Source organism: Sinocyclocheilus anshuiensis, unplaced genomic scaffold (genome assembly GCF_001515605.1).
Source record: "Sinocyclocheilus anshuiensis isolate Anshui unplaced genomic scaffold, SAMN03320099.WGS_v1.1 scaffold615, whole genome shotgun sequence".
In the NCBI taxonomy this organism is placed as follows: Eukaryota; Metazoa; Chordata; class Actinopteri; order Cypriniformes; family Cyprinidae; genus Sinocyclocheilus; species Sinocyclocheilus anshuiensis.
Window position 1 is genome coordinate 1,911,019 of NW_015552647.1, and position 24,701 is coordinate 1,935,719.

Genomic DNA, 24,701 nt, shown 5'->3' on the forward strand with positions numbered 1-24,701 from the left:
AATCCCAACCCCACCCCTAATCCTAACCCCTCCCCCACACCTAACCCTAAACCTACCAATACTAGGGGGTGCATAATCTGGCAGGGTGCAAATTTCGGCACTACACCGGCTCGTTCGCGAACGACACATCACTAGTTTCGTCAAAGCTGACTAAAAGTGATCGAGGATGGACCATTTCAACGAACTTGATGAACTTGTGATGTCTTCTTCAGGGCGAAAAAGGAAAATAAAAGCTGAAACGTTTTCACGGAACCTTGCAAAAGCAGCGCGTTACAATGGCGAGGGAAAAGCGTCATCTGAGGAGATTACAAAGTCTGAAACATGAAATGTGGAGTTACCTGCTTTTGCTATAAAACAAACTTTTAATATGTAAAAAAAACATACTTTCAATTAACTTTAATTTTGTAAATTACCTGTATTTGTTTAAGTTATTATTACTTAATCAAAACAACCCAACTGCAGTTTGATTGATATTACTTGGAATGTGCAATAAAAATAAAACGTGATTTCTGAAAAAAACAATTAAAATGGAGTTATCGGTTTTTGCAAATTAACTCTTCATTTATAAACTGTCATCTCACTCTGCTGCTATACTTTCTTATATCTTATTGATCCATTTCTGATTCAGAATATAGCCATGTCAAAAGCTATTGAGCTGCTTTGCTTCCCAAACAGACAGCTGCCTCCCATTTTAGGATCACCTTTGGGCCCATGTGATGAAATCAAAACTAAAGAACTCCTATGAAATGACGTAAAATAAAAGCTATTGCAGCATGATGTGTTTTCAATTGTTTGTTTAGCTACTCACCCGCTGTAGACAGGATGGGGAAACTGTCATTGCGGATCACTCTGGGAGAGTTCCTGTCTTCAATATACACATGTGCGGTCTGGAAGAATCTCCTATGAACAGACACGGTCTCGGTTAGTGGAAAGCAGGTAATCAGGAGGATTTTAGACAGCTCCTTAATTCTGAGGAAGCCTGAGAATTGTTGTTAGGTGATCACTTAATGTCAGAGTCTAATTTACAAACCACTTTAGATGTCAAGCTCTATACTCTTGTTTGTGCTGTTTTGACCCGTGTTTCTGTTCAACAGCCTGCAATTTTAACTCTGATATCAGTCCATTACTACAAAAGAATGAGTATACCAAACATATTGCCTAAATATACTACTGTACATATGTATGACATAATACAACTAAATCACAAGATTTTTTTTTTTTTTTTTACACAAATTTTTTTTTTTTTTTATGTGTTTATCTATTTTTCTCAAAATTATTCCATGTAACTTATTATTTAAGTATTTATTTTCGTAAAATAACATTAACTTAAATTCTGTTAAATGTGTATGGTATCGGCTGAGGCTAAGAATCACAAAACGGTTAAATATTGGATCAGCTCAGTAGACATGTATCAGTTTATCATTATTAATATGAACCATACATGAAATGATGAATCCATTCAACTACTTCTTTATATTGCATAACACCCTGTCTTTAATAATTGGAAAATTTTCAACAGCAACAAATTAAGATTATAACAGCATGACAGTAATTACATTCAAGATCTTTAAAAGAAAGTTAGGCAAACTCATAATGCATAATAAAGTCTATCCCCGACATATTTATTTATAATTAAAACGCATTCGCTAATACAGACACCCACAGACGTCTAGTTCTCATTGTAGGTTTCATAAAATATACATGAACAGCAAAGTGATGATACCAAATATCCAGCCAAACTTTGCACACACAACTCATGCTGCCTTGGGATCGATCTTTTAAAAATCGATGTCTTTTATTTCATTTGCAGTGCAAAAAAACAGACCCCTCCCACCCCTCATCGAAGACTGACTTGCATGCAATTCCCATGAAGCATTTGTATAAGCATGCCCCTACCTGTACTTCATGCAGAGCAATGAGCAGATGCTAGTCATCCTTGGGAGGTGAGATAAAAAGAAAGAAAGACGGTCTGAATGTTCGCTGAGCTCTGATGAAGAAGGGGGGCTGGGGGACTGAGGAGAGAGGACGAGGGGGGACAGGAACCCTACACTAATGACCTTTTTATGATGGGGGATCTCTCGTGTGTTTAGAGACATTAGACTAATGGTGTAGAAGGGTCCTTCAGTGAAAACCCTAATCCTTGAGAATGCAAAACAGGCGAATGGTAAAGAGATAAATATAACCTCTTATCGTACCCCATCTGCATCAGCTCTGAAATTGCTTTAACTCATAGGCGATCTCATGCGTATGTGTAGAAATGTACCGCGGAGACAAGTGCAGCATCTTTGGTCTATAATGGGCATCTGTGAGTCTGAGCAGACTGAAAGCCTCTGAGCCATCCAGATGGAACCCTGCCTACGTAAACCTCTCATTAGCCTATCGCCTTGGCAACATCATAACTTAATTTTAAGCAAATAATAGCATACTTTCTGGTAAACACTCGTGTGAACTCCAGCTATAAGAAAACGAGAATGGAATATGTTTTGAATGGCTTTTGTTCGCTTGGTAGCTTTGTTCTCCACGTTCTTGAAATTTGACAGTGGTGATGTCTTGACACGTTCTCGGGGGAGCGGTTGCATCTCGTCACTTGTCTTCCTTCCACTCGCTTAACAGATTGATTACCGTGCAAACAGTCTTTCATTCACTTTAACTGTCACTGATCAACCTCTTATAAAGCCATCAAGTGATCAAATCAAACTGCTCTTATCTTCTCCTTTCAAGTTGCATGATTTGTCGGCTGACGTAATTGCTTTGCAATTAGAAACTTGCAGGCAAAAATTTGTCGAAATTAGCCGTGCTTTATAAAGATGTGAGGTTGGTGCTGCTGTTATTGTTAACTAAATCTAAAACCTTTAAAAATCATTTTAGGTAATTAAATCTGATGTAAAATTGAAAAATTAGATTTGATTTCCAAACTTTCCAAGATTTCCAATTTTCGTTCATGTTTAAAGGGATAGTTCATCCAAAATGAAAATTCTGTCATCATTTATTAACCCTCAAGTTGTTCCAAACCTGTATGGGTTCCTTTCTTTTCTTGAACACAAAAATAAGATATTTTGAAAAATATTGGTAACTAAACAGCTGACGGTAGCAATTGACTTCCATGGTATTTTTTTCCCCATACTATGGAAGTTAATGGCTACCATCATTCTTCATTTTTGGTTGAACTATCCCTTGAACTAAAATTACTAAAAATAATACCATTAAAGATTGATTTTGATAAGTCAAATAAAACTGAAATAAAATATTCATCTAATATTAGATGAAAAACAACAACAAAAAAAAAATTAGAACTGTTGCCTTGGCAACTACCTGAAATAAACAGATTAAACTGTAGTACTAAAATAACTACATTTAAAATTTTAAATAAAAAATAAAATAAAATATTGGATGAAAACTTGACCTTAAAAACCTAAACAAAAATTAAAAGTGTTGCTTTGGTGAAATAAATCATGCTATACCTGAAATAAATAGATTAAATTGTAGTACTAAAATTACTACATCTAAAACTATTAAAAACTGTTATCAGTGATTGAAATTAAGCTCAAATAAAATATTAATATTACATGAAAACTTGAACTTAAAAACCTTAAACAAGAAATGAGAAATGTTGCTTTGGTGAAATAAATCATGCTGTACCTGAAATAAATAGGTTTAAGTTAAAGTACTAAAATGACTAAAATGAAAACTTTTTAACAATAATGACAATTTAAAAAGAAAACATAAAACATAACTGAGAATATAAAAATAAGCTTATTCAAAATATCAATAAATACTATAATAATAAAAAAAGATTACTAAAAGTAATACTGAATATAAACCTGTAATAAAATAGAAAAAAATAACATTTAAGAATCATCTTATGTCATACAGACATTTTAAATATAAAATTGCTTTTAAATATTAATGTTTTAATGTAACATTACTGTTTGTACTGCGTGTTCACATTTTAAATGATACGCTTCACAGATTGGAGCACAGCTGGGTCCCTCCAAACAAGACTCATGGTCCCCAGGGGGCCTGCAACCTCTTAGCTCACAAACAGACACAAGACTGAACAGGAGGATGGTGGTATTTGGCAGGAAGCTCCATAGGAGGATTTTTATTCGGTTACCATGGGGCTGAGAGCGGTCTGGGAGAGGGCGGGCAGATGGGGCTGGGACTCTCCAGGGAGCTGAGCCAGGTTTATAAAGGCCAGTAGATGGAGTAGAAAGAGGTAGATGAGGTGTGGAATCAGGGGTCAGAGCGACCTTACACTGTTTACAAACCAGCCACAACCATGACCAGACGTATCTACTCCACATAACATGTTGTCATGAATATTAATTAGGTGATGCATTCGTTCACAAAAAAAACTCAAAGCTCCAAAAAATTAGGAGGATGAATGTAGAAGCTGTTACAAGATAAGGAAATTAGATGAATAAAACTGATTCTAGATGCTATATTCTCAGTTTAGATCCCAATAAAGGTCCAAGATGATCTAAGACCAGTGTGCTGGTCAATAGCCGATTCACCTCTGCCTTATGAACTATGGTTTTTCAACAGTGTCTTACCTCCAGTAGACCAGAACAGCCAGCAGCATGATCAGACAGAGCAGCGTGAGGGCAGAGACCACCATCAGGGGGATGATCCACTCCATCCGTCTAGATGCTGACACCGGGTCTCGGGTGACAGTGGAGATGCTGTTCCTCTCTGCATGATGGTCAAAGGAGACCACAGCAAGGTAACAAATACAAAAAGCAGAGTTTATTTTGAGTATAAATGCTTGCAATCGCATTCATGCATATTCAACACAGCTATTTTTGTACAATGATCTTCCTTTGCAAAGCTTATTTCAACTATAAATTTGCATGAAATATAATATATTTTACAATAATCCATATACAGCAGTCTTTATTACATTATATAGTACTTTATATTCAGATTCTGATTATTTATTTTTTGTTTATACATTTTATATTGTCATTTTGTTTTTATTATATATTTTATGTTATTTAATTACATTTTATTATATATTTTAATACAATTTTAATAAACATTTATTTCACAATAATACTTACATCAACCACCATTCACAAGTTTTGGGTTGGTAAGATATTTTTTATATAAGTCTCACCAAGCCTGCATTTATTTAATCCAAAACACAAGAAGAACAGTAATATTGTGAAATATTATTACAATTTAAAATAACTGTTTTCTATTTTAATATATTGTAAAATGTAATTTATTCCTGTGATTCCAAAGCTGAATTTTCAACAGTCATTGCTCCTGTTTTTAGTGTCACATGATCCTTTAGAAATCATTTAAATAAGCTGATTTGGTGCTCAAGAAACATCTCTTATTATCAATGCCGAAAACAGTTGTGCTGCTTCTCATTTTTATGGAAATCACAATAGTTGTTTTAGGATTTTTATATATTTTTTTCAAATAAAGAATAGCATTGATTTGAAATAGATTTTTTTGTAGCAATGTAATACTGTCACTTTAAATCAGTTTAATGCATCCTTAATGAATAAAAGTATTAATTTCTTTCATTAAAAAAAATAACTACATTTTTTTAACATGTATTTATACATTTTAACACATATTTTGTATTTCAATATATTTTAATATTATTTAACGTTTTTTGGAGACAATTTGGCACCACTTATTAATTTTAATAGTACTGTCTTTTGTGTATATTAAAGGATTAGTTCACCCAAAAATGAAAATTCTGTCATTAATTACTCACCCTCGTGTTGTTCGAAACCCGTAAGACCTTCGTTCATCTTCGGAACACAATTTAAGATATTTTTGATGAAATTTGATGGGCTCTCTGACCCTCCCATAGACAGCAAGGTAACTACCACGTTCAAGGTCCAGAAAAGTACCAAGATGATCGACAAAGTAGTCCGTGTGACATCAGTGGTTCAACTGTAAAGTTACGAAGCTACGAGAATACTTTTTTGCGCAAAGAAAACAAGTGGTAGTTACCTTGCTGTCTATGGGAGGGTCAGAGAGCCCATCAAATTTCATCAAAAATATCTTAAATTGTGTTCCGAAGATGAACGAAGGTCTTACGGGTTTCGAACAACACGAGGGTGAGTAATTAATGACAGAATTTTCATTTTTGGGTGAACTAACCCTTTAATGCTGATGCCTTGAGCTTTAGACTGCAAGTCTGTAGCTCACCTACCAGTGTGAATGAAGTATGGCCAGTGTGCCTTCTCTTCATTGGTGAGTTCAGTGGTCTCTGTCGAGCTGGAGGGAAGCTGCATGTCTACATTGTCATTCTCTACCAGCCATGTTGGTTTTGATGAATCCTCACCAGAAGGCCTCTCTGTGGCACAAGGCACCTGCTCTTCCACTGTTCTAGGGGCCAATGAGGAGTTCTCAGTGTTAACATCAGCCCTCTCTCGACCCCTTTCCCTGTGTTTTGAAGTTGGAACTGGGGCAGTTGGTTTTTGGGGCACCGCTTTGTCCTGCTTTTTGTCCTTGACTGTCACATCTTTCCCCTTTTTTTTCTTCTTCTCCTCTTCTCCCTGCTCTTCTTCCTCCTCTTCTTCTTCTTCTTCCTCTTTCTCCTCTCTTTCACGGTCTTCTTCCTGTTTGTTATTAGCTTCAGTGCTGTCCTCAGAGGTCAGGATGTTGCTGTCAGATGGGGTGTTTTCGGCTGTGGGAGTGGCTGGATGTTGAGTGGGCGTGGGGCCTGAGTTTGTAGAGTGGGTTGGCCAAAAGGATCCTGGGAGGGAAGAAATCACACTGCCACTGAAACCCAGTCCTGCCAACAGAGTGCTGGTCACCACAGATGCTACAGTGGCTTGTCCACCACTGGATGGAGGCCCCATTCCCGTAGCCATTGAGACGAAGGAAAAGGGGAGGCCGGCGGATGTCCAGGTTGAGGAGCCTGAGCTTATAGGGGCCATGTCTGCAGAAGAGGCGGGGGAAACCGTGGGCTAGAACGGGGCGGAAGAAGAAAAGAAATACTCTTAGTCGATAAATAAAGTCAATAAATACACTTTATAGTTGATAACTATATTAGCGTCCACACCAACGCATGATAACATCTGATATTATAAGCATGCACTGCAGTGCTGTCATCTGCCGCTTTAAATGCTCAAGCTCTTTAAAGCTGGACAGATTCTGATTGGCTGTCAATGTTTTCTTTTTATTAGACAAAACATTTCAACAGACAAAAAGATGATGACGGCATTAATATTTTATTCATTTTCCAGTAAGACATTTTCAATGCATATATCTCTGCTCAAAGTTTTTGGTAAATCTCTGCTATTCTTTAAAATTTAGAATGATTTTTTAAAACTATATCTTTATTGTTGTTGTTATAGTTATCATCCTTGGCGTGAACAGGCCTTTAGAAATGATTAAACCAGTTACCCACCATTCCAGTTTTCACAATCCTTGTGCCCTCGAATATCCTTGTGGTGTTTGCTTGAAAAATAAATCACACAGAATGAAAATCAGTTCTAAAGAATTTGAATAGCAGCAGTAATTGATGAGTAATTGAGAAAGCCACTTAAAATGGGACAAACCTTTGAATAAAAGTGTTTGGCTGAAGTCACTGCGCTGGTCTCTCTGACATACAGCTTGCACTCTGAACAGATACAGGACATCTGGAGACACGAGTGTGATGACTGCCCTCTGCAGGAAACATATGACACACCATACATTTTAATAACACAGTGCAACACATAGATGGCAAGAATAGAAACTGGATACCTTCAGAATAACTTATACTACCTTTGCAGTAATGTACAGTATGCGCTTTTTCAGTATGCAAGGAACACGCAGATAAGCGCTACAATTTTTTGAAAGAAAATAATACTTTTTTACTCAAAAAGGATGCATTAAATTGATCAAGACTAACCGTAAAGACATAACGTTACAAAAATGTTGTAATTTTGAACTTTCTATTCATCAAAGAACCTCATAAACAATGCATCATGATTTCTACAAAAAATGTTAAGCAGCACAACTGTTTTCAACACTGATAATAATAATAATAATAATAATAATAATAAATGTTTCTTGAGTGCCAAATTAGCATATTAGAATGATTTCTGAATGATCATGTGACACTCAATACTGGAGTAAAGGATGCAAATTACATTTACATTAAAATAGAAAAGAAACAGATAAATTCAGTCTTGATGAGCGTAAGAAACATTAAATAATTTTATCGACCCCAAATCTTTGAATGGTACTAGTGTACATTTGACAACATGCACTATACAACAGTACAACATAACCATTGTTTTATAATGGGGAGCAATGGCTGTAGTGAATCATGAAAAAAAATTGTACTAAACCTCGAGCAAAAGATTCATATTACAGTTCATTTTCCAGAAAGAGATGATACATTTTCAATGCGTATATATCTGCCTATATACCTAAGTTTTTGTTGTACAGTCATATATAGACGGCCTCCAAGCTAACAGACATGGATTAAACACCACAATTTGATTTCAAGCTGTCTTCAGCTGACCAAAATTAAGTTTAATTTATGCATTTCTGAATGTTGGATGCAGTCAGAGTGTCCCTTCAACAGCTACACACAAATCCAAAAACCTCATTACACAACACAGAGTGAGCGGATGTAAATCTGACGATCTTATTTTCCAAATCCGAAATGTCAAAGCAAATTTGACATCTGCCATTATTATTTGTATAAATTGACACTTATTTATTGCAATGTCCTGCTCCGTCTTTCAGTGGTCCTCAGTGTCCCAGAATTAGATAGATACTGATTTGAATTTCATATACCTAAAGTTGGTCTCGATTCGCTGGCACAACCTGTGACTGGGCTCAAAATTGAAATAAAAATGTAAATGTAGAGGCAAAAAAAGATGAGAGAGTCATGATGGGATGTAGAGTGAAAGAAAATAATTGGACTTTAACCATGGCAGTTATATCCCTCAACTAAATCCAAATCTAATTTGACCGAGGCTAAAAAAGACTGACAGCGCTCATCAGAAAAAGTTCCTTCGACTGGCTGGACACGGTCTTGTTGTCATGGATACTGTGTGTGTAAGAACGCTCCAATAAGGTGACTGACAGACATGGGTGTAAGTCATTCATTAGACTTGGGGGAAGAAAGACAAAATCCTGTCCAAGTCCATCAAATCGATGAGAGCAGTCCACCCATCAGAATTATGAGGGAATGCTGGGGTCCAGAAGACAAGGCTCTGGCAACAGGTTCTTCTGACATCATGCTCAAGTGGCTGTATCAAGGGTAAAATTTATAGATATTTTCAAATGTTCAAATTCAGTTCATTAATTGGCTCATGACACCATTCGGGCCACCCTGCCATCCTCACATCTGTCCCATACAACAGTGTTTTAGGTCTTATTAATATATTTCATTCCAGATTACTCTCGACAAGTGTGGGCACTACAACACGTCTCGAGATCCTGGATTTGTAATAGCGGAGGTGCTCCATTACATCTTACACTACTGTCTAGCTCAAGAGTCTTCAACAGGGGGTCTGTGAACCCTAAATGGTCCATTGTAGTACTACAATTTATATTTGTTCCAACTTATTTGGGTTGCCAATACAAAAATACATGCATGGAAAAAAAATGAATATAAGTTATTTTCAACATAAACTAAAAGACATTAAAATAAATTCATAAAACTTAAAATTACACATTTTAATATAAAGGTACACATTTTATTATACTCATATTTAATAATATTTAATATATAAAGTCTCTTCTGCTCACCAAGGCTGCATTTATTTGTTCAAAAATACAGTAAAAAATAAATGTTGTTACATATTGTTTCTAATTATTTCAATATTACTTTAAATTACTGTTTTTCATTTTAATATATAATGTAATTTAATGTAATAATGTAATTTATTCCAGTGATGGCAAAGCTGAAACATTACTCCAGTCTTCAGTGTCGCATGATCCTTCAGAAATCAATCTAATATGCTGATTTGCTGCTCAAGAATAATTTCTTATTATTATCAATCTTGAAAACAGTTGTGCTGCTTTATTTATTTTGTGGAAACAATGATACATTTTTGTCAGGATTCTTTGATGTGTAGAAAGTTCTAAAACAAAGCATTTTTAAATAGAACTCTTTTGTAACAAATATCTTTACTTTTGATCAGCATTTTTTGCTAAATAAAAGTTCTTAAAAAAGTCTCACTGACCCCAAATATTTTGAACAGTAGCATATAATATTAACTATGTCCATGTTATTAACACTCGATATTTAATAGACTCATCTTTGTCGACCAAACGTTGATGGTCTAGTAGTTTTTATGCCTCTTGCGCCTTCATCCTAATGTAACCTCAACACAGTGATTGAATACATGGTTGAGATAAAACCAGGACTAAAATAATTATTGCTGAGGAAATGAGGATTGCAGTGGTTGACACTTTGAATGTGCTGCCTCTCATTGTCGGAAGCCTTACCGTGCTGTGTTCGCCGCTCTGCGTGAAGGTCTTCTCAAAAGGCATTTCATCCTTCACCCAGCTGTAGGAGACAAGGAAGCCCACTATAGGCGGGTGGTAGACAGCTGACGGTCTGTCCCAGGTCAACAAAAGAGCAGTTCTGTTCAGAGGGTGGACCTTCATGTTGTCAGGGATGCTGCTACAGACTGGATGGAGAGAGGAGAAGCAGATCAATGAGATAAGACTGATAAAAAACAAGGAGGAAGAAGGTACAGTTGTTCTCATTTGATTAGGGATGTGTGACTGGAGATAAACGGGTGGAATTACGGCTCTTCGGCAGTGGGAGCGGAGCCAGATTTCAGCCGCACAGGTCCACGACTGCAGCCCCCAGGTGAAGCTAAATCTTTTATTGCTGTCTGACTCACCAAAGCGTTCTCACTAGAAACTGCTTCAAAGTGGAAAATAATACATGAGTTCATCTCAATCTGCCTCCAGGCTTTGCAGTGAGCGCATGCATGCGTGGCTGTGGCTGTGGCTGCGTGTGCTACTGTGGACACAGTAGGAAGTCTGAGTGTGTGTGTGTAATTCTCAGTGGTGGAAGAAGTACACCAATCACGCACGTCAGTTCAAATGCAGATACAATGATGAAAAATTAATGCAGTAAAAGTACACTAGCGTTCAAAATTTTGGGGATGGAAAGATTTAAAAAAAAATGTTTTTGAAAGAAGTCTCTTGTGCTCACAAAGGCTGCATTTATTTGATCAAAATACAGTACAAACAGTAATATTGTAAAATATTATTACATTTTAAAATAGCTGTTTTCTATTTTAACAATTTAAACTGCAATTTATTCATGTGATGGAAAAGCTGAATTTTTAGCAGCCTTCAGTGTTACATTACCCTTTAGAAATCATTGTCATCTGATTTGTTGCTCAAGAAATATTTCTTATTATTATCAATGTGAGAACAGCTGAAAGCAGTGCTGTTTAATATTTTTGTGGAAAACCGATACATTTTTTCATTTTTTCTTTCATGAACAGAAAGTTAAAAAAAGAACAGCATTATTTAAAAACAGAAATCTTTTGTAACAATTAACAAACATTTTTACTGTCACTTTTGACCAATTTAATGCATCCTTGCTGAATAAAAGTATAATTTTTTTCAAAAAAGTAACTTTTAAACAGTAGTGTAAGAGTCCTGCTTTTACATATATACTTGAATAAATGCACAAGTGTGATATGATATATATATAAACAATTAATTACATGATTTTCCGATCAATTAAATCATAATTAACTGCATATAACATTATTTACAAAGAAAAGCCCTCCTTACCCATTCCATGTTACATAACTTAAAATATAAAAATCCTTATAACATAATTTATGTAAAGTAAAGCAGGATTAAATGTATAAACTTGCTATGTTTTAATTAAATGCAATTGATATGTTAAATTGACAGCCCTAGAACTGCCAATTAAGTTCTACACTTTTTATAAATAGTAATTGGGCAAATATAATTTGCTAATGTTGGTTAATAGTGGTAGTACTATTGATCTAATTTATGTTTTTGAGTGTAGGGAGAAGCAAAGGTATCTGAGGACTGTTAGCAGTGTTATCACACACACACAAAAACACATCTCATCATGTTGTTTCAATGGCTATTTAACTTCCTTGTTATAGTGACCTCATTGTTGGCACTTTTTTGATGTCACTGACATGAACTAGGTTAGTTTTGCAGCTAAAAATAATCTTTACCAAATGTGCCCTGATCAGGCTTTTAAGCAGGTTTTTGGCTATTCAGCCCCACAAAATGTGACACTGCTGTGTGATGTGACGCAATCACAGCCAATCAGAATACATTTAAAATGTTGCAGGCCAGATCTGAACCTGCGGCACCCATCAAGATTATGGTGCATGCATCAATCTAACTCATGCTTTTCTCATGCTATTAAATGAATACATTTTAACCTGATAAACAGTAAAAAAGTTGTTTTTAATAATGACTACAGAAGCCCTGAAAAGGCGAACAGACGTAATTGCACGATTGACGTCACTTATCACACAAATCATTTGGTGGGACGTGTTTTTGTCAAGCTGGGCGGACCGCATAAGTGGCGCTTGATAAAGTCATCGTGCCAAAAGCCTCTACTCTTAATGTGTGTGTATCAGCATTAGCGACCTGTCAACAAGCCTGTGATAAACACGTCTGTGAAACGAGAGGCAGATCGCAAGAGCACAAGAAGTGAAACGAGGACGAGGGGGTGATTAGTGAAAGGGCATCTGCTGTGGAAGTCGGCCTCGAGAGCTCTGTTAGCACGGGTGACTCAGCGAGAGCCCATTATTTTCATCAGTTCAATCATCAGCATGCTAATGACTGCCGCCATTACTGTCCGGCAGAGATAACACAAAGTCAAATTGACTCTATTCTCAAGGCGGTTCTTTGGTTTATGTAGTCAACAAGCTAAGATGTCAGCACTGGGTATAGCGACAGTAACGCTCTATGCTTGACAGGTACGTATTACATAGCACTTTCTGCATTTAGTGTACAAAATAGGGTTTGGAATGATTTAAAGGTCCCCTGAAATGCTTAGAAACACACAGCGTTACTCTATGTGTTGACGTCATTTTAACTGAAACAGGAAGACAGGGCGGGACATATCAAGCAGCCCCGCCCCTTTTTAAAATAGCCAATAGCGTTCGTTTATATCACAGCTTGGGCTAGAGCCGTTCAGAGCCGTTGAGCTCCGTAAAGCCGCATTTGACAGGGTATGCCAGCCACAATCTCATCCATATTGCTATAAAATATAGCATTCGGTGTAGAATTCAAATAGCTCCGATACATTTTGTGGTCTGCGCCGACTCGCGCATGTGGATGTGACGCAATCACAGCCAATCAGAATACATTTAAAATGTTGCAGGCCAGATCTGAACCTGCGGCACCCATCAAGATTATGGTGCATGCATCAATCTAACTCATGCTTTTCTCATGCTATTAAATGAATACATTTTAACCTGATAAACAGTAAAAAAGTTGTTTTTAATAATGACTACAGAAGCCCTGAAAAGGCGAACAGACGTAATTGCACGATTGACGTCACTTATCACACAAATCATTTGGTGGGACGTGTTTTTGTCAAGCTGGGCGGACCGCATAAGTGGCGCTTGATAAAGTCATCGTGCCAAAAGCCTCTACTCTTAATGTGTGTGTATCAGCATTAGCGACCTGTCAACAAGCCTGTGATAAACACGTCTGTGAAACGAGAGGCAGATCGCAAGAGCACAAGAAGTGAAACGAGGACGAGGGGGTGATTAGTGAAAGGGCATCTGCTGTGGAAGTCGGCCTCGAGAGCTCTGTTAGCACGGGTGACTCAGCGAGAGCCCATTATTTTCATCAGTTCAATCATCAGCATGCTAATGACTGCCGCCATTACTGTCCGGCAGAGATAACACAAAGTCAAATTGACTCTATTCTCAAGGCGGTTCTTTGGTTTATGTAGTCAACAAGCTAAGATGTCAGCACTGGGTATAGCGACAGTAACGCTCTATGCTTGACAGGTACGTATTACATAGCACTTTCTGCATTTAGTGTACAAAATAGGGTTTGGAATGATTTAAAGGTCCCCTGAAATGCTTAGAAACACACAGCGTTACTCTATGTGTTGACGTCATTTTAACTGAAACAGGAAGACAGGGCGGGACATATCAAGCAGCCCCGCCCCTTTTTAAAATAGCCAATAGCGTTCGTTTATATCACAGCTTGGGCTAGAGCCGTTCAGAGCCGTTGAGCTCCGTAAAGCCGCATTTGACAGGGTATGCCAGCCACAATCTCATCCATATTGCTATAAAATATAGCATTCGGTGTAGAATTCAAATAGCTCCGATACATTTTGTGGTCTGCGCCGACTCGCGCATGTGATCTGCTCCGTGCTATCGTGTCTGTGCAGAGTGTGTGTGTCTAAGTGTTTATATGAGCTTTGTATCTTTTTACAACCCAGTTAGCCAAATAAATACAATTCAAAGCCCAGAATTTGTGTGCTATAGTTATTTTTTAAGCTGAATTTACATCAAATTAAATATTAAATTAATAAATGAATATTGGTTTGTAGTTACTGATAAATTTCACATGAATAAAAAAAATACGTTTGATTATTTTTTCTTACAACTTTGGCAACAGGGTTGAATGATTGAGCTTGAAAAGGCAATAAACTGCCAAATTTGTGTAAAAATTAAGACATTGCTTTATCAATAACTACAAAGCAAAATGTAATTTAAATAATATTAAATTATTTAAATTGATGTATATATATATATATTGCTAATTAAATTAATAGTTTTGTAGTTATTGATAATTATTTATAATTTATGTAAAAATGTAGACATTTTGTGGATTGCTAAATAACATAATATCAAACTAAGCTGAGCATATCTAAGAATTCTCACAACAAAAACATCATATTTGTGCTAATTCTTTAAAAAGAAGCAGACAAAAGTGTGCCGTATTCAAGGAAAACGCCATGGAATAAAGCATTTGAAACCGAATGAAAAAACAGAAACAGAAAAACACTACGATAAAAAGATGTATTATTGCAAAGGGTTTTCACAACCGCTTGCTTGGAAAACGCCAGAACTGCTGTTTGGCCACACAGTGTTCATTTGTACGAGTTTATTTTTAGAGGGAATATTAATGATGATTATTCCGCCTTTCGGCTGTGTTGCATCACTCCCGACTTCATCACAACCAATAGCAATCAATTCCCTCAGCCGGAGAGGAAAACAACGCTATCATTAACGCACACAGTACAGCGTCCCCCAGTTACTGGCTCGGCTCAGAGCGCTGCGCTGCTGTAGTCACTGCATTAATAAATCCTATTTATTCAGTCTGTCTCAAGAGCAATGGATATCCCAAAAACAACCAGCTTTGCACTTTATGCATGAGACGAATGAGAAACAACTGAACTATAGATTTAGCCAAGAGAAATAAGCACAGTTCCAGTGGTAAATGTACAGATGTTTGATTCATAAAGACGGTTTCCTGAAATAGGATCCTTTCGAAGGCTATGATGTCTCTTATTTAAAAATGAAAAGCATGTATCCTTCTTTCTTCATTGGTCAGGCCAGTTTTGGGAAGAAAGCCACCATACCTCGAGAAGTTTCTGAGTCTGCAGCGCTGGCCATGCTGTCTGTCATGAGGTCGGGCATCCAAGCATCCATCAGAGTCGATTTGAAGATCTGCCGGCTGCCGAGATTTTGAGTGGGCCGATGGTTATTCCTCAGGTAATCCACGGACTTCACATGATCCTGCTGCTCTGTGGTGAAGATGGAGTAGAACGCCTCCAGCTACAGCCAAAGAGAGAGAGAGAGAGGCAGAAAGACAAAGAATAACATTATCCACGAGTTTAATCATGATTTTCTTGAGTTTCATGAGTTTCATTTCATCATTTTTTAGGTTGGCTTTGCAAGGGAATGCATGCTGGGTATGACTTTGTGGCTTTACTCTGAATAAGGCAGGTAGAAAAGTAAAAGATCGGAACGGATAAGTTCATCCATGTTAGCTGTTTCCAGAGTGAGATTTGGGAGTGAGGTTGATTTATTCAGAGTGAAGTTAACCATTCAGTCATACGTCAATATAAAAGTGTATAAATTATTATACTACATTTTTATAGTGATTTTTTTGTGTGGTTGCTAGGGTGTTTTGGAAGGTTGCTAGGCCATAGATGTGGTTAAGAGGACATTATCATTCACATAAAATCTGACTGAAAAAAAAAGTTTAGAAATTGTGAATAATGATATTTCTATTATATAATTCTGTACATTTATAATAATAAAAATATGACTATTACCACTATCAACATCAAAATGACTTGCATTACTTAACAATATGATGTAAATGAGTAAATAATGAAAATAATATCTGTATTGTTATTATACATAATAATAATAATAATAATAATAATATATGATTAATGTTATTAATAATACAATATATTATTATTAAATTTTTTATATAATAAAAATATAATTATTTAATATATTATTTATAAACTATTATTTAAATGACCATTATTAATTATTATAAATAAATAAAACAAACAAACAAGCACAAATAAATAAATAGATAGGGTATTAAGTAAAAATCATGTTCCATGAAGATATTTTGTACATTTCCTACTGTAAATATATCAAAACCTAATTTTTGTTTAGTAATATGCATTGCTAAGAACTTCTACTGACACTTATGGACTGGTTTTGTGGTCCAGGGTCACATATATTGTGCATCCTTAGATTAATTTTAGAAAGAGCATTATTCTGGTGAAGATCAGCACCACTTCATTATATACAATGCAATGAGACTATATATCTACAACACACATATACATATACATGCATGAATTTATTTAGTAAATCTTCTGCACCGTCTCATTTCCAGGAACATTTGAGCACAGCAGATGAATCGCATTGCTAGTGTAATATTGTCTGTTTGTGTGCTTGCTTGCAGATGGTATGAATATGAAACAGGAGAATGAACGCAGACCAATTTCAAGCATAGAGCACACAGCTGGAGGTGATACATGATCATATGAATGTAAAGTGCATGTAGGCATGATGTGTGTGTGTGTGTGTGTGTGTGTGTGTGTGTGTGTGTGTGTGTGTGTGTGTTTGTGTATTTGCGAACCTGGTGGTAGGAGAGGTAAACAGGTCGACTGAAGATGATCCACTCCACGACTTTACTGCAGGGAGGTGTCGTGAGAGAGCCGGTGTAGCGGTAATAACTTCCCAAGGATGATGGCAACAGATCCCTCAGTATGAATGGACCAAGGTTTGTTTCCTTCTCTGTTAAATAAAAGACACAGAATAAACACTCCAAGACAGATCTTATGAAGCCTGCCTGAAGCACTATGAGGCAGCAAGATGTGATGCACATGTGGCATATACACAGGTTTTGGTGACATTTTATTATCTTATTGTTAGTTCTTCTTCTGGCATTTAGAAATAAAAGCATCTGCCCAGCTTTCTCTTTATTTCCAGACTGTAACTGGGTGGGCCACGTTTCTGAACAATAGATGCAGTGATTGCATGTTAATACATTTTTAGGACCTTGGAGAGAGTTTTGATTAAATTTACAATTACATTACTGTTGAAAAGTTTGGGCTCAGTAAGTAATGAATACTTTTATTTAGCAAAAATGCATGGAATTGTTAAAAAAGTGACAGTCAATGCCTTTAGAGTGTTACAAAATATTGTCTTTTAAATCAATGCTATTCTTTTGAACTTTCTTTTCACCAAAAAAATCCTGAAAATGTATGAAGGTTTCTACATAAATATTAAGCAGCACGGCTGTTTTTAGCATTGATAATAGCTAGAAATATTTCTTGAGCAGCAAATCAGCATATTATTAGTATGATTTCTGAAGGATGATGTGATGCTGAAGACCTGAGAAATTATGCTGAAAATTCAGCTTTGCATCATATGAATAAATTACATTTTAAAACATATTAAAAACAGATAACATATTTACAATTGCAATAATATTTCACAATATTAGTTTTTTTTGCAGTCTTTTTTCAAATAATAATTAAAAAAAAATCACCGACCCCAAACATTTGAACAGTAGTGTTTGTTTTCATAGTAGTTAACTTTTATTAAAAAAAATACAATTCAAACTTCATATTTAGTTTCTCATTATATGAACTCAATGTTATTAATTCCAAAAAATAACTTTTTGAAATTCATGGTTCTTTTAGAACCTAGAAAAGCTTCACTTTTCCTCTATTAGAACCAATATGTTGTTCTGAAGAAGCTATATTGCAACACTTTGACTTTTTAATCTCTAAAGAGCCAACATAAGAACTGTATATACAGCAAAAAAATGGTTGTAGATAAAAAAAAAAAAAAAAAGGCTTAGAAGGTTTAGATGCTCGGTTTTTATTATTTATTTATTTTTATTTCATTTTATTATAATTGTGCACTCTGAAAGCTGTTTATATGGCAACATTTACCATGATGGACTACCCGTTTGAGACCTGTGATGATGGGCTCAGCTGCAATGTTGACTTTTTTCGCCACCTAGAAAAAAAAAACCCAGAAAAATGCAGCATGAAATTAGTGATTATTCCATTTCTCTATGTTAAAGAAACACAAAAAGAATGGGCTGCATTTAAATCCTGCTATTATCGAACATAAGTTTCCCATGTTCTCTGCTTATGCAACATTAAAAACTAGAGCACGCTGACATAAGCACCTTTTATTCAGGTTGATGGAGAAGCTCATTCAGGTCAGAGATGAAATATACTCACTTGTGCTCTCTGTGGATTCATTTGGTTGAACTAGGTGGCAATAAAAGAGCCCAAGGGAACCTCCAATACAGGAGCTCCACATCGATTAACTATATAAAACCCACAGGAACGGACATGTCACACTCCACATGACACCATTCGTCTAAGCACTAACAGCGGTAAGCCATAACGCTGTCGCATGTGGGCGAAAGAGTTTAAGTCCGCCGACGTAGGTTATTCTTTCACCGTTTGACAACGGATAAACATAGGACCCACCTGCGTTCCACTTTCAGTGTGAAGAATAGGCCTGTCACCTTAGTTAAGGTGTGTAAAAACCTACTGTATGCGAGTGTGCGAAGCATGTTGTGAATGAAGGGGAATGCAAAAAAGCTTATGTTATTTTCAAGGATCATCACGCTGACCTGTTAAGCCTGTTTTCTCTATACATTCATATGACATCCCTGAATACTGAGGCTGTGCACCACAAATCTTCCTTTTTGGCTTGACTCATTAAGAAAAGCGTGGAAAATGTGCCATTTTCACCCTTGATAAGAACATTTGTCACAGTTGAAAAAGAAGGAAAAGTAAAAAATAAACAGGAGACGATGCTGGTAGTAGCATAATAGCATATGTTTGTCACTTTCTTCAACTTGTCTCTCAGTAAAAACAAACGAAAATTTTTTGTAGTAATGCAATTACAATGGAGGTCTATGAAACAAGGCATTTCTGCAAAAGCAGAAATATTAAGCTGGCATTTGCATTTAATCACTTACAGTGGGTACGGAAAGTATTCAGACCCCCTTCAATTTTTCACTCTTTGTTATATTGCAGCCATTTGCTAAAATCATTTAAGTTAATTTTTTTTCCTCATTAATGTACACACAGCACCCCATATTGACAGAAAAACACAGAATCGTTGACATTTTTGCAGATTTATTAAATGATTTTAGCAAATGGCTGCAATATAACAAAGAGTGAAAAATTGAAGGGGGTCTGAATACTTTCCGTACCCACTGTATAATATTTTTCTACACTACCGTTCCAATGTTTGCGGTCAGTAATATACAAGAAATGAATACTTTTATTCACACTAAATTGTGACAAAAATTTCTTTTTCATATAAATGCTGTTCATTTGAGTTTGCTATTTATCAGTGAATTCTGAAATGCATCACGGTTTCCACAAAAAATCCACAAAAATCAGTTTTCAACATTGGCACCTATAATAAATGTTTCTTGAGAACCAGATATTATCATATTAGAATGATTTCTGAAGGATCACGTGACACTGAAGACTGGAGTAATGATGCTGAAAATTCAGCTTTGCATCACAGGAATAAATAAAATTGAAAAACATAGAAAACGGTTATTTAAAATTGTAATAATATCTCACAATATTACTGATTTTACTGTATTTTTGGTCAAATATGTGCAATTTTGGTAAGCAGAACAATAAAATTTATGTTATATTAGCTGTAAAGTTGTCTAAATCATCCTTTCAGTGGTCAGACTACTTTTCTAGAGGATAAATGTCTGATTATGCAGGCCCAGATGGAAAACAAAAAATAAAGTCTGCAGATTTTATTTTGGTTTCCCACAATAATAAAAAACCACAATAATGCCCCTAATATACTGAACTACTAAAATGGCATTATATAACAATTTTATTAAAATAATTTCTTTCATCAGAATACATGGCTAACTACATCCACCAGAAGAGGCCATTCCAAATTTTGACCACTTGGTTACGTCATTGTTGTGCATGCTTATGTCATTGTTTACATGTTCATAAATTACATGAACCTTTGAACAGAGAAGGTTAGAAGGCCACTTCATCATGCTAGTCACTCCCAAAGTCTTGCAGCTGAAGCAGTTTAGTCGTACTTTAACTTTTATCCCATTGCAATGCCTTGCCCCATGGACTTTCATTATTCTTTGAAACTGAAGTTAGAAGCAAGTTTATTCTACTATACTTTGAGAGAAAGATGGCTAGAGGGCAGCAGAAGACATCTGCGCTTTCTTCTACCTATTTCTAATGGTGAAAATAGGCCCTGAGGCTACATGGGCCCAAACCAAATCTATCTGATGTTTTTAGTCTCTGGTACCACGAGCTATAAAGCCCTATTTCACAGGCTGGTAAACATCCGAAAATCCCCCAAAAATCAAAGAAGATCTTCACCTGAAAGAAGACAGCCATGGCGGCGATGATTCGTCTCTCCTTTATCGCGGTGCTCAGACTGTCAAAATCATCCGAATTGTAGAAATAAATCTGCATCTATGAGGCAAAGAGATGAGAACATGGTTTTATAACTGCATTCTTATTTGACAGGGTATGAAACGGCTCATACTAATGTTCTGCTTTGACTTTCCTGTTGGGTAAACACAATGCATTGTGGTATCGAAATTGGTACAGTAGCGCGGTCAAATCCTCACGAATTGATATCATCTTCACACACACAATAACGGCATATCTGTCATATCCTACTTCTCTCATCACTCCACATTTTGACATCTGAGACAACTAAGGATTATACGCTTTCTCTCTGAGGACGGATTTAGGAAGAAAGCGAACCCCCTCGGCGCGGAACAACAAACAACATGTCTTTGTTGCCTTAAACATTGTCTCTGAACAAACGCACAACGTGCCATGTGTCAAATAAATACTAAATCTACTATTACAGAAAAAACGGACGATCTTACAAAGAGAGAGAGGGAGAGAAAGGAAAGCGGGACGAATGGCATGTCAAAGCTCACAGCAGCTGAGCAATCGTGAAAGAGATCGTTGAAATGCAGGGAATAAGATTAAGCCTCGCTATGACAATCACGTTCCAATTGAGCTTGTTCTCTGGCAGCCTTTCGTGCACCAACGTTATTTGCCTGCCCGTGTTGTTCTCTCATCGTTTTATATTGTAGACTTCGCTTTAGCACATTTCCCTGGTCATTCAATGGTGCATGTATGAAAAATTGCAAGCTCTCGTTTTGTTAGACCAGTGCTTCTCAACTGACTGGGCGCCAGCTTGTTTTGATAATGTTGCGGACAGGAGATGAGAAAATAATGCTAAATACAAAGAATAAAATGCGGCTAACCATATAATCCTACACTTAGGATAGAAAAAAAGCAGAGGCATCCAATCAAACTCAACCTTTTATAAACTAGACAAATTTGCTATAGAATATGACGCTAACTACATTAAAAACAGGTTACGAGTCAAAGACAGTACTTTCTATGTAGTCGCATACTAACACTCTGTTCCCTAGATATGAATTTATATTATATGGTATATGGATACAGCAGGTACTGTACATGGATCTGCTCACTCGTTGTATCATCATCCACACACACAAAAAAAAAACACAAGATCACTTAAAAAATTAAAAAAACATTCTTCCTCAAAAAACTGCACAATTTAAGATATGATTTAACCCTATAAAGCCTACTGTATCATATCTGATACATGAATCTAAGGCCTCTGAATTATTAACACGATCAAAACTTAGCTGAAAAGCCTGTTGCACACATACACACAATCTTCTTAATGCCTTCTGTTCTCAGATTGAGCATTTATACTTTTTTAGCAAGTAAAAGTACTTTTAATATATTTCTAAAAATGCTTGTCTTTAGGTTGTGCACATGTATTTTGGCTATGGAATCTTTAGTTTTTTTATAAAGTAATCTTAAGAATAACATTTACTAGACTGAAACAACTTAGGGTTACTTGATTATCCATACATAATTTTTTAGAAAAATCTTGATATAATGTGAACAGAGGTTTTGATGTAAAAATCATCTTAAGATATTTTTGGGAGATCTAGGGTGAGAACTGTTATTTATATGCATTTTATGTAAGTAATCTGTTCTCTCATTGATTTAAGTAGTCTGTTGTCTTTACCAAATTACATATTTTTTTTCTCACTTTGGGCCTCTGAATAAAAAGTGCTTTTTCTTCTTTGAATTTGAGCTCCACATTCTCACTATATCATACTATATGAGTTATAAAAGCCTGATGTATGTACACTTTTTTAATATTTGAACCAAATATTTTATCTAAAGTTTCAATAAACTGTTCCAACTACTCTAAAAAGCTATCATTTCACGTTGGGCTTTACAGGGTTAACATCTGTAATGCAAACAGTATGTGCCGAAGTTTAATAATTCGGGTTAAGAGTTAATTTAAATACTAATGCTGATGCTTGCCTTGGCAAGCAACACTAAAAAAAGTGGCAAAAAGGACAAAAAATTAAATTAACATTATTGCTGTTGTAGTTTAATTTACTGTGCCAGATTTGAGGCAGAGGTCAACAGAAGTCGTCGAGAGATAATTGGATGCATCTCTTCTCAGTCTCTGCATTTGGGTTTTAAATCGCTAGATAATGCTTAGCAGCTATCCAGCGGCATGCGGATACACATCAATTGTGTTTCTGTGTAAAATGGGATTTATGGAGCAAAGTCGATTCGTCTAATGAGAAAGTGCTGCCAGAGAGGTGGACCCAGCCCAGGTCGTCTGACCTCTGTGCCAGCTAATTTCCAACTAACTTAGACTGATGAATACAAATTATTTCGCTTTCCCATCCTCTAAATTGTTGTTGTGTAGACACTGCACTGACAGAAAATAAATACTGCTAGATCATGGAGAAATGCCAGTAGGGTTCGGCTCAAGAATTTAGGATTAATTTCTACTCTGAGCATATTCTGACCTTGTTTGAACACTGAAATTAAATGGAATGAAATAAAGAGCTATTTCTATTTAGGAGACTGGTACGCCCTTGGCAAGGCAACAGACATGTCAAAGGAACCCAGGGCATTTAAGGCAAAAGCTAGGCAACTAACCTCCAAACAAAGTAATTAAGACCAGACAATGTCAGAAGGGGTGAACAATTAATTAAATCGCTAATAAAGAGAAGAAAGAACAAAGTTAAAGTCTTTAATGAAAACCAATCAGTCTCCTTCAGGCCTCTTTTAAATCACAGACTTTAATGGTGTCCATTTATTGTGTCTTCACAGGGGGAAATATATTACTCATTTATCACTAAACCTCATTAGCCAATTAGCTTCCTCCAAGAGCCAATACAGAGTTTATGGTGACCGAAAGTAAAGCACAGCACAAACATGTTTAGTTAATGAATCAAAATGGGACAGAAACCATGTGCGGAAACAAAAAAGGCCAGCATACACTTGACTTCACAAGATCTAGCGTATAATGTGCGATTGCATAATGATATTTAACTTGAATGCAGTGGTGTGTCCATCCGGAATTCTCTGGCTTTGCACCATTTTCTCAGAAATCTCAAAATGAAAACTGATTGCAGTGTACACTGTTTCCTGCGCCTAGCTTTGTCTCACACAGCTCTCAAACTTGAATGTGCATCCAGTGTTTTCAAGGGCAAATGGAGAAGGTTTACAAGCAAGAGCTAATGCTAATTTTGCGCAAAATAATATATGTAAGGCAAAAGAGACACTTTTTGAACTGGAAGGTTGTTGAAAACAAGTAGAAGCACCTTGTTAGGCATGGAAAGGAATTACACTTAATTAAAAATTAAGGCTTTTCGTTATTGTTGACTGAGATGAGTACTGGGGCTCAGTACTTCTTTTCTCATATCCACAAAATTCATTTATAAAACAAAACAAATTAATAATACTACTAATAAAAAGATAAATAAATAATAAATAAATAAAATATCTGTAATTATTTAATTCTTTCATATATATATATATATAAGTGCTGTCAAACGATTAATCGCGATTAATCGCATCCAAAATAAAAGTTTTTGTTTACATAATATATGTGCGTGTACTGTGTAAATTTATTATGTATATATAAATACATACACATGCATGTGTATATTTAAGAAAAATATGTTACGTTTATATATTAAATATATTTATATATGATATAATTTATATGAATATAAATGTATATACGTAAATACATGTAAATATTTTCAAAATATATGCTGTATGTGTGTGTCTTCATATATACATAATAAATATACACAGTACACACATATATTATGTAAACAAAAACTTT

General features: G+C 35.8%; 1 protein-coding gene across 1 annotated transcript in view; it reads right to left on the reverse strand.

The window, feature by feature from the left end:
- The window catches only part of LOC107667014 (receptor-type tyrosine-protein phosphatase gamma-like), a 95,383-nt gene that overhangs the window by 14,304 nt on the left and 56,378 nt on the right, over nt 1-24,701 (reverse strand). The window contains exons 5-14 of the mRNA XM_016458588.1: nt 20,855-20,950; nt 18,401-18,467; nt 17,077-17,234; nt 15,545-15,740; nt 10,423-10,607; nt 7,530-7,638; nt 7,379-7,428; nt 6,176-6,935; nt 4,554-4,692; nt 809-900 (exon numbers count right to left, since the gene is read on the reverse strand). Of these exons, the coding sequence (XP_016314074.1) occupies nt 809-900; nt 4,554-4,692; nt 6,176-6,935; nt 7,379-7,428; nt 7,530-7,638; nt 10,423-10,607; nt 15,545-15,740; nt 17,077-17,234; nt 18,401-18,467; nt 20,855-20,950 (1,852 nt within the window). The remainder of the gene's footprint in view (nt 1-808; nt 901-4,553; nt 4,693-6,175; nt 6,936-7,378; nt 7,429-7,529; nt 7,639-10,422; nt 10,608-15,544; nt 15,741-17,076; nt 17,235-18,400; nt 18,468-20,854; nt 20,951-24,701) is intronic.